The sequence below is a fragment of the Phoca vitulina genome, unplaced genomic scaffold, assembly GCF_004348235.1.
Source record: "Phoca vitulina isolate PV1807 unplaced genomic scaffold, GSC_HSeal_1.0 scaffold6, whole genome shotgun sequence".
In the NCBI taxonomy this organism is placed as follows: Eukaryota; Metazoa; Chordata; class Mammalia; order Carnivora; family Phocidae; genus Phoca; species Phoca vitulina.
The window spans coordinates 34,396,301-34,407,716 of record NW_022589709.1 but is presented as its reverse complement, the minus strand read 5'-3'; the positions used below and the strand labels follow the sequence as shown (position 1 = coordinate 34,407,716).

Below are 11,416 nucleotides of genomic sequence, written 5' to 3'. Positions count from 1 at the left end.
CTTTGTTTTTTAGTTGACAACTTATCTAATAACTCTCTGATCCTTTTTGGCTTTAATACTTTTTTGATGTGCTGCAATTTTCAAAATTCTGTCCAACACTCTGTATCAAACAACATGTGGAACTTCTAAGGATAGAGTGACACTGCAGTTGTTTTAGGAGAACATCCTTGAAGCATCCTGGGGATTGCTCTGCAAATACTTCGCTTGTGCACAAATACAAATGGTAGGCTAGGAGGTGAAACTTGGTCTTACCCACCACACTTCAAGCCATAGCAAGTGACAGACTCTAGTGTTCTCTTTCTGGTCTAGTTCACGTGTGGCTTTCTGAAGTTCCAACTTTAGGGAAGAATTACAAACAGCAAATGCAATGGGAGAATGCCAACATCGTAGATGACTGGAACCTTTGTGAGCGCCTAGAAATTGGGAAGCTAGGGGTTAGCAGTTAATGAATTCAGTATAAATGGCATCCAGGGGAGGCGAGATGAAACAAATATATCAAGCTAGATTTCAGAGGTACTTTCCGGGGTCTCAAATATCATTTTTCCCCACCTATAAATTAACCAGATCATGGCAAGTTCTCATAGTTATTGGTTATACATATCCCACCTGAAAGAAGTAGATGTTTGTTTGTTTGTTTGTTTTCCTGAATGCATTTATACTTTGTATGTGTTGTTTCGTGCAGCAGTGGCAAAAAATGAAATTCTTGTTGGGTGCTGACCGGTAAGGTAGCCACTGTGAGCAACACGGAGCAGGACAACTCGGGGGCCTTGCACTCAAATCTAGCTGGGCAGATTTCAACGCTATTCAATGCTAGCCAACTGTTGCCAGGAGGGAAAATGGGTCTGAGAATCAAGTTTTATGTGAAATCTTATATTTTCAGTAATCACTCATATTTATAAATCATTTGACATGCCAAACAAAATCTGCCTGAGGGACAAATGGGGCCTGTGGACTGCCAGTTTGTGTCCTCTTGAGTTGAATCCTGGAAGGAATTGAGTAAATATTTGAATGCTATCAGTTGAACTCCCCTGCTCAGTGGGGAGTCTGCTTCTTCCCCTCCACCTTCCCCTGCTCCTGCTTGCTCTCTCTCTCATAAATAAAATCTTAAAAAAAAAAAAGCCGTTAGTGGTAAGGAATGAACACTTAGTTTTAAAGATCCAGAAAAACCTGTTCAAATGAATACAATTTAAAAAACCAACAAAATCTTCCCTTGGCTCTCTCCATTATAAATATTTTCCTGTTTACATTGGTTTTCTGTGTCATGAGTGGTTTCCTGTTAGTATCGTTGAAAAAACATGACTAGGAATTTGCCAAGTCCCAAGTATAAGTTTTATTCTGAGAAAGTAATATGAATTAGTTCTCTCAGTATTCAGCTTGTGGCTGAGAAAGGAAATAGGTAACAAAAACCTTCATAAGGGGAAAGGGAGGAAGACCAAAGCACACACAAGTCCTGGTCAACTTTAGAGTCACAGAGGCCTCTACTCAGCACACCAAGCCAAGAAAAATGGTCTAAAACTGCTCATACCACGTAACACAGATTTGGAGGACTGTTTCTGGATCTCAATGACTCAGCTTCTCCCCAAAATTACCAAATGGCCGCTCCCTGAATGAGTAGTACTAGGGGGTAGAAAAGCCAAGGGTATGGGTCTAATTGTGAACTCTTCCATTAGAAACTTTCCAACCCTGTTGGGCTTCACAACTCAAAGAACCACGTGGAAAAGACAGGAGACAAGTTATAGGAGCAGTTTTATTTGCTCTCAATCTTTGCAGATTACTTCTTCAAATGAATCTCTGACCTGGGGGATGCCTTTTCTTTTGAGAAATGAAATGGGAGGGCTCAAGGAAGCATCCTAGTGTGGCGTGAGGACCACAAGCGAAATGAACTGTGGCTCCATAAAGAACAAAACATTTCACTTGTGCACGCGGGGAAGATGTGTTTTGAAGGAGTCATGACCAATTCAGGAAGTGGGATTTTTGACCTGAGCTCATCCCTTTCACATGTCTAGTTTGGGGAGCAAAAGCAAAAGTACCACAAAAGAATATTATAAGCATAAGAACCAACGGCCAAAACGACCACTTCAGACACAGGCAAAAATCTAAGGGGAAGGAGAAAGCGTGAATATTTCCAACTCAGGACCACACACTGATGTCAATTTTCTTCCCTCAGAATGTCCACCAATGCCTGCAGCAGCCGGTCATCTCTGTGCTTGTAAGGTTTCGTGTTATAGAAAACATCAACATAGTCGTTATATAGACTGTCCTCAGAGTCTTTAAGCTGGGAAGGCTTGTTCAGCTTTTCCAGGGCTTCATAGAAATTTTCATAAGGGATATGGAGCTTTGCACTTGGAGACTTCTTTGGTGATTGCTTTGGGGGTGAGTTTTTGCTGAAAGCACTTTGTAGGAGTCTCAGCATGGCCTCGGATGGGGCTGCCTTCACCAGCTCATCCCTTCTGCTCCCTGAACTGCCGCCATTGGGGCTTTTTGACGTGAGGGGGTTCTTTTTCAGGTTCTCTTGCGTGGGCTGCTCCTAAAACACAGAATGCCACCGACAAAAGGAAGAAGATTCCTCTTTAGAGCCAAGCAAGCCAGATGCAGCCCATGCCCACTGCCTACTCCTTGGGAGACTGTTGGAGAAGCAGAGAGAGTGTGAGGCCTAAGAAACATCCTAACTCGGGGTTCAGTCCTCACTTTTATACTTACTGATGTACCCCTGACACCTGTTTTATCTCCCTGAATTTCGCCTATAAAATGCGGACAAGAATACTTTCATGTCTGGTGGTTTTGAAGACTGAATGAGATGATGTATGTATTACTCTCCTTCACTTGTCTGCCTGCTCTAGTAGAATTCATTTTAGGGAATTTAATAAATTTGAATTCTATAATTTAAGTTGATAAATTTTGGATGAAAGAAAAAAATTTAAAAATAATACAGCTTCATCTTTTGGAAAGTAAATAGCTGACCTTTCCCACTCCCTTTCCTCCCTGCCCATGTTTTGGGAGGAAGCTGATATTAAAATATTTAATAAGTCACACAGAAGGCACTAACCGTGCTTCATGTGCAAGAAGTTTCCTGGAGGCCCCTTGTTCTGTCAGGAGCTACCCTTTCAGCCTCTGAGTTTTAAAAAGGGGTCTTGGGAGAGACGAGGGTGATGAACCGGGTAGGGCAGAACTGGAGATAGTGGAGAAGCAGCTCTTTGTCAACCATCGTGGAAGTATTCAACATTTTCACAACTACCGGATCTTATTAATAGCCCTTAAGGAATCTTGGAGGGAGAAATACTCATAAAGTCAACTTGCCTCTGGGATAGTGAAGAGAGGCCCTTGGGTGGGGCCCCCGGGGCGGGGGGGACTACTTTGCAGAATATAAATGGAGCCAGAATCTGAGCTGAGGACTTCACACAGCTAGTTTATAAGTTTCTTAAATAAATTTTACGTCTTTGTATCTTCCAAAATACCCGTCACTGAGTCAGATGTCAGGAAAGCTCATTTTGGGAATTCTGATAACCTACCTCCTACATCTGAGGCACTGTGCTAGATGCTGAGGGATTAAGAGATAAAGAAAATGGGGTGCCTGCCCACTGTCTGATAAGGGATAAGCCCGTAACCTCAGTGGGCTGAGACATAGGAATGGGAATGACTGACTAGCTATCCTATGAAATTTTCTCAGAGAAATTGTGATTCAGTAGCTTCCCTCAGAGCTGCCAAGAAATGTCCGTTAAGGAATTAATAAACAGAAGCTTACAGGACTTGGTCACTTGAGCCTTGGTTTTCTTTCTGGAAAATGAACATACTAATGCCTGTCTTCTCTAGGTACAGGGATCATTGATTAAATGAGACAATGTAAAAAAAAATACTTAAAAACTAAGTGTAATACAGACATTGGGCATGTGTGATTGTGCATAAACAGAGCTGGCTTTATAATTTGTTATGTCATAAATGGAGAAAAGTCATGTTAGAGAATTTCATAATTTTGAATTCAGTAATTTTGATTTCTAAATGCTGGACAAAAGAATAAACTTAAAAAACATTAGACTTTTACGGAAAATAGTTTAGCACTCCCTTCCCTTTCCTCCCCACCCATGCTTGACTCACTCCCTGCTTGAAAGTTAGATCTAGCTCCCCTCACTACATTTTGACTATGGTTCAAAAGAAAGAGTGTGCCAAGAACACTCAAGAACGGAGCCACACAGACCTGCCCTGGATCCACCATTTTCTCCACCCCTCTTCTGTCGTTCTGGACAGTGTTGTAGGATGTGTACACACGAGACTGTTTCATGTGTTCCGGCTGAGAAGAGGTCCCATGCAAAATCAGCTTCCAGTTGACAATTCTTCCTTCATTTTGCTTTCTTCCAGACTAATGAATAAGCATACACATAATTTTAGGGTGTGTTCTAAGAAACATCAAACTCCGTAGGAATAACTATAAAATCTAATTTAAAAATTCAGCACATTGCATGGGTAGAGCACTATGTACAAAGAAGCAAGTCACTGGATTCCCTGTTGCCATGAAAATGGCAGTTTACAGGTTTAAGGATTTAAAGCCTGATTATTTGCTTCATTTGATTAAAAAAGCAAAACTCTTTATATGAATGTTCTTTTCTATTCTGTTCTTGGAAAGTTGACTGTACCTTCTATAAATAGAATGATATTTAATAATTATCAACTTGTAGAAACATTCCAATGGGGGGAAAAAGCCTCTATTTATTTGATAGCCTTCAGTATTAACCAGCCCTTGAAAGCTGTATATTTATGGGAAGAGTAATAATTTTCAGACCCTCAACAATTATGCTAAAAATAATATGCTGAAATGTAAAATATCTAAAAAAAAAAATCCAGAAGTGCAGAGTCAGATTTTACAGATCTGATATAAAGTAGTCTCATCTTGATAAACAGATTTTCTTAGTTTTCTTAAAAATTGAGTTAGGGGTGCCTGGGTGGTGCAGTCAGTTAAGCATCTGACTCTTGGTTTTGGCTCAGGTCATGATCTCAGGATGGTGAGATGGAGCCCCGCAATGGGCTCCGTGCTCAGTGAGGAGTCTGCTTGAGATTCTGTCTTCCTCTCCCTCTGCCCACCGCCCCCCCCCCACTCCTGCCTGCTCATTCTGTCTTAAATAAATACATAAATAAATAAATAAATAAACAAACAAACCTTAAAAAAAATTGAGTTAAAGAACAGAGGTCAAGTTCAAGAATAGGACCACTTCCTAAGAACATTTTCTAAAGATTTTTTTTTTTTTTTTTTTTATTTGACAGAGAGAGACACAGCGAGAGAGGGAACACAAGCAGCAGGAGAGGGAGAGGGAGAAGCAGGCCCCCCCGCGGAGCAGGGAGCCCGATGTAGGGCTCGATCCCAGGACCCTGGGATCATGACCTGAGCCGAAGGCAGATGCTGAACGACTGAGCCACCAGGCGCCCCCTAAGAACATTTTCTTGCTCTCCTTAGGGAAGCAGCAATTTTACAGATTCTGGTTCTAAATCACAATGTTAGCAGTCTTTAGGAGAAAGCTATTCTCAAATTAAAAAGGGAACAATGACTATAGAACTTGTATTAATTTAATGGAAATCTTCAGGAATTTAAAATAAATTCTTTTTAAATAGTTATCTAGACTTTGAAATATGGTGCTGATACTTGTAACACTTCTATCTTGGGAAAGGGCAGACCCAGAGCCCTATTCATTTATGTGCTTAGCCTGTAGAAAATGCTGGAGAAATGATCAAAAGTAGATAATTCAGATGTTTTTGGCTTTTTGTTCAGACACTCCTTACTCTATTTTTGTCACTGTGAGTTACAATTTCAGAAAGATACCAAAGAGTATTAGTAAACAGAGTGAAAGAGAAATGAGAAATTCTTTTCAGTTTGTTTCATAACTGCAACAAAGCAAAACAAAGAAGTCAGATTAATAACACATCTTCTCTAACAAGTAAATAGCCACCGCAGTAAATATCCATAAGAGCTTCTTCATGTGACCCCAGCAGAATGTCATAGCGAAGCTGCTGTAACATTTGACTGTCTTTGTGAGTACGGGTGATTCTGGCGGCTGAGCAGGTCCTGCGGCTTGCTGCATGCTGACATTGGAACACTTGGATTTGTTACACTGTAACATTATTAACCAATGTATCTTCTTTCTTATAGTATGGCTTATTTATTTATTTATTTAATCAATCAATTCAACCAATCTATAAAGCCAAGTGGGCAGAGATTGAAACACTACACCTTTTCCTTACTTTACTAGGGGGTGACCAGAGTTCCTTAGGGCCTTGATTAATGATGATACCAACCTCAAAGTACTTCAAACTGTTTAAAAGTGAGCCTGTGGTCGTCTGTCTTTTCATTTATACTCACCATGTCTGTAATTCGCAAAGTCCAGGTGCCTATGGGATTCTCTCCCCACGTGTGAACAGACATGAAGTCCCAATTCTTAAAGCCATTAGGAGATGTATCCCGTTCTCTTTCAGCCAACAGTACAGTGCTGGTCCCTATTTTCATGCAACAAACATCAGTTAATGAATGTCCTAACGACTCTGAGAATAGGATATACTCTAGCATTTGCTAATTGAAAATGAAAAATGGGAGAGATTAGCCCTCCTAATTTTCCCTTTTTGTATAAGACCAAGATAGAGACATTCATTAAAAAAATGTTTTTATCCATAACAATTAGCATATTGCCTGGCATATAGTAAATTCTCAATAAATATTTTGGCAAAATATTGAATGAATTTATTGATTAAGGTTTATTTGAATAAGGAGAGCTCATAGAACTACATTTATAAACTATAGAGTCAAAGACCTAAAGTACATTTTAGTAGAACTGCCATTTTTAAATTTAAGAGGAAGTCTTGCAAATTTAACTGGTGCCTGAGCCTATAATTTAGTGTAGACCTAAAAAAATAAAGCTATATCAATTTAGTAATCTCTTGTCATATAGAAACTAGTAGTAGTTGTTAACTCTAAATTTTCAAATTCAAGCTCTCTATATATCTAAGTGAAACGGTCAAGTTAACTCTAGGGCCACCAATGAGAAAACATTCCACCCATACTTCAGGCCAACTCCAATATATCTAGAAAGCATAACTCCAAAATTAAGAGTCCAGTCCAAACCTCTAGGAAGTTTATATCCTCGAAGGAGATGACAAAGAGAGCTCATCTTTCCTCATACATAGCCTATAGCAATCAAATTTAGTCAGGTGAATCCTACTAAAACATGAAAGGATTAGGAAGCATTTCCTGGTTGGATTATAGTTTATGGTTCATAAGCTCTTCCCCATCCATGATCTAATCTGAGTTAGTACTTTCTCAGGAAAGGGCAATTGCCTGTATATAATATCATATGGCCTTTAGGATATCATCATGGAATATTTGTTAGTTTTCTCAGTCCTCTTTCATGGATCAGAATTCCTAATTTTTCAGTTGATTCCTAGGATGTGTCTGATATATCTGTCAGTGTTATTAATTAACTATCAGAGTAACTTTCACTAATGTGTTACCTAAGAGAAATGAATGATAGATCAGTGGTCTGGGAAAATGAAAACATTTTGAAAATGTGTAACTCCAGAAAGGTTTATTAATTGATATTATTTGAATAGACCTCATTCTCTGCTTATCAAGGGACCAGTGGGAATGAGCAGGCAGAGTTCTGATGCCAAGAAAAATGAAAAATAAGCATATTTTTTTAAGTCCTGAAAAACATCTACTGGGAAACTCAGTAGTATAAATAAAAAGAAAATGATTGATTTAAAAATCATTCAATATAAGTCAAGCAGAGAAAGTCAATTATCATATGGTTTCACTTATTTGGGGAACATAAGGAATAGCATGGAGGACATTAGGAGAAGGAAGGGAAAAATGAAGGGGGGGAATTGGAGGGGGAGACGAACCATGAGAGACTATGGACTCCGAGAAACAAATTAAGGGTTATAGAGCGGAAGGGGGTAGGAGGATGGATTAGCCCGGTGATGGATATTAAGGAGGGCACATGTTGCATGGAGCCCTGGGTGTTATACGAAAACAATGAATCACAGAACACTACATCAAAAACTAATGATGTACTGTATGGTGACTAACATAACATAATAAAATAAAATTAAATTAAAAAAAATAAAAATCAATATACTCTTAAAAATTTAAACAAATGATTTAAACTTGAGAAGTTTTTAAAAAGCTTACCAGCAGCAGAAGTGAGGGTAACATGAAGGTCTCCTCTTCGGGAATATTCAATCGTTGCTTCAAATTGCACATGTTCCAGGGACTTGATGGCATTGTCTTGTCCTTCACAAGCTCTTGTTGGAATTTCAATGATAACTTCTCCATTACCTTTCAGGGCTCTAAATACATTTTTAAAAATCACTGAATAAAGTACATCTTTTCTTCTTTGCATTTTAGGCAAATATGTACACATTAGTCTTGACTAGATACTCAACTAAGCTTGTTGCCTCTCCCTGTTAATGAGTAGAACCCAATTCAGAAGTAGCTATAAATACATTTTAAAGTATAAAAAATGTAAGGTTCTCACAGAAATACAAAAAAAATTCTACAATTTTTATGGATCACAGAAGAATACTAATAGCCAAAACAACCCTGAAAAAGAAGAACAAAGCTGGAGGCATTACACTTCCTCATTTGAAAATATATTTCAAACCTACAGTAATCAAAACAGTATGGTACTGGCATAAAGACAGACATACAAACCAATGTAACAGAATCTCTATAAACTTAGAATTATACCCATGCATATATGGTCAACTAATCTTCAAGGATGCCAAGAATACTCAATGGGGAAAGAGGAGTCTCTTCAGTAAAGGGTGTTGGGAAAACTGGATATCCACATGCAAAATAATGAAATTGGATGCATATCTAATGCCATACACAAAAATCAACTCAAAATGGAGTAAAGACTTAAACATAAGACCTGAAATTGTAAGTCTAGAAGAAAACATAGGGAAGAAGCTTCATGACATTGGTCTTGGCAGTGATTTCATGGTTAAGACGCCAAAAGCACAGGCAATGAAAACAAGTGGGAATACGTCAAGCTAAAAACCTTCTGCATAGCAAAGGAAACCATCAACCAAATGAAAAGACAACCTACAAAACAGGAGAAAATATTGCAAATGATGTATCTGATAAAGGGTTAATTTATAAAGTATATAAGGAACTCCTCAGCTCAATACAGAAAAAAAAATTAATAACCTGACTAAAAATGAGCCAAGTACTTTAAGAGACATTTCTCTAAAAAAGACATACCAATGGCCGACAGGTATATGAAAAAATTTTCAACTTCACTAATCATCAGGAAAATGCAAATCCAAACACCTGTCAGGATGGCTGTCACCAAAAAAAGCAAAAGACAACAAGTGTTGGAAGAGATGTGGAGAAATTGGAACCCTTGCACAATTGGTGGGAATGCAAAGTGGTACAGCCACTATTGAAAACAGTATAGAGGCTTCTCAAAAAATTAAAAAGAACTACCATATGATTCAGCAATACCACCTCTGGATATTTATCCAAAATAATTGAAAACAGGATCTTGAAGAGATCTCATGTTCATTGCAGCACTATTCACAATGCCAAGATGTGGAAGTAACCTAAATGTCTATCAGCAGATGAAAGGATAAAGAAAATGTGGTATATACACACAATGGAATATTAGCTTTACAAAAAGGATATTCTTCAATGTACAATAATATGGATAAACCTTGAAGACATCATGCTAGGTGAAATAAACAGGCCACAGAGAGAAAAATACTGCATAATTCCACTTACATGAGGTATCTAATATAGTCAAATTCATAGATTCAAAAAGTGGAATTGTGGTTGCATGGGTGTAGGGGAAGGGGAAAATGGAGAGTTACTAATCAACGGGCATAAAATTTCAGTTAAGCAAGATGAATACGTTCTAGAGATCAGCTATACAACAACTGTACTTAGAATCAACAATAATGTGTTGTACACTTAAAAATTAAAGAGGGTAGATCTCATGTTAAGTGTTCTTACCACAAGAAGATAAAATAGAAAAGAAAATGGTAAGGAGCACAGATACAAGAATACAATGCTTTTTGCTGTGGAACTGAATTCAGGCAGGTTTGCCTTGAACCCATCAAAAAGTGGTCCATTATTACTCCAATTGACCCTCTTAAGAAATGATACTATCTCCATAATGAATGTTCCCCAGGGCTCCCACCCTCAGATATTTTGTGTGAGTGGGTCTTTAGTAAAATCATGGTTGCCTTGATAGAATCAACAAAACAGTTATTCCAGATTCTGCTTCTTTAGCTGGATATAGTCTCTGTAAAAGCAGTATGATAGAGGATCCTTCACAAAAGAGAAATCATGAATCACACAGTACTGTGGCATGAAGTGAGGCTCTTCTGGAAATAGGTTTTGGATAATACTGGTTGACAAGTACTACATTTAATCAATTCTAAGATGCATTTTTTGAAAAAATTACCATAACATCTTTGAATTTGGGATTAATCTTACAACTGATCATTGGTAATAGTTTAATTGGCAGTGATTTTTCTTAGTAATATATAAAACAATGATACATCTTGAACTGAATATAGATAGGCCAGGAAATGGAAAATGGAAATATGCTAATATGATTTGCAGATTTCCCATCTCTCAGTGATTCCCATGGACCCACAGGGAACTATGGCAAATGCTATCTCCATCTACTTCAGAAGGGTAGGTGAGAAAAAAACTAGGCAGAGTGACAAACGTTATAATCAAATATTGCCATGGGCACACATTTCTTTAAAATTCCTAAAGACACTTACCTGGGCTCAAAGTCATTGTCCTTTACCATACACTCTTTCTTCTCAGGCACACTGGTCCAGGTCCTGGGATCAGCTAAATCCACCAGAGCTTTGGCATTTAACAACCCAAATCCAAATCGACTATTCACCATCAAGCCTGCTCCATTCTTTTTCCACCCAGGGTTACTGGCCAGTGGGTCATACTCAGAGGTCCAGACAACCAAGTGTTGCATGTCTCGCCAGGTAAGATTTGGACTGGAGGAGAAGTGACCCAGAATATTTTTCAGGAATAAAGTTATGTTTCCTTGTAAAAGTAAGTGTTAAAAACAAGCATCTTCTATTTGCAGATTATGAAGTGCCTTTTGCAAGTATACTTACGTAATTCTGGTATGTATTTCTTTTGGAATGTCTTTTCATTCAGAATTTAAAATACAGTACTGAAAACTTCTCCCATCTAAGTTAAGCTCCTACTATGAGTAAAATTTTGTCTTCAATATAGTAGAAATGTGGGATTTGGTCCCTGATTTTTAATTACTTTAAGTGGAACAAAAATTTTAAATGACAACACTTCCTTTATGTCTTCAGTCTTCTGCTGTCTATTAACAGCCTTGGCACTTTCAACATTATGTACCCTGATGAGGCCTTGAATTTTTCTTAGGAAGAGTCA

General features: G+C 38.2%; 1 protein-coding gene across 2 annotated transcripts in view; it reads right to left on the bottom strand.

Moving 5' to 3' along the window:
• Positions 1-1,733: 1,733 nt before the first annotated feature.
• The window catches only part of PCSK1 (proprotein convertase subtilisin/kexin type 1), a 39,449-nt gene continuing 29,766 nt past the window's right edge, over positions 1,734-11,416 (bottom strand). For both annotated transcript variants that reach the window (XM_032403967.1, XM_032403968.1), the window contains 5 exons: positions 10,771-11,004; positions 8,165-8,322; positions 6,344-6,477; positions 4,193-4,354; positions 1,734-2,527 (listed from right to left, as the gene is read on the bottom strand). In XM_032403967.1, coding sequence (XP_032259858.1) covers positions 2,150-2,527; positions 4,193-4,354; positions 6,344-6,477; positions 8,165-8,322; positions 10,771-11,004 — 1,066 coding nt within the window. In that variant the 3' untranslated portion in view covers positions 1,734-2,149. The remainder of the gene's footprint in view (positions 2,528-4,192; positions 4,355-6,343; positions 6,478-8,164; positions 8,323-10,770; positions 11,005-11,416) is intronic.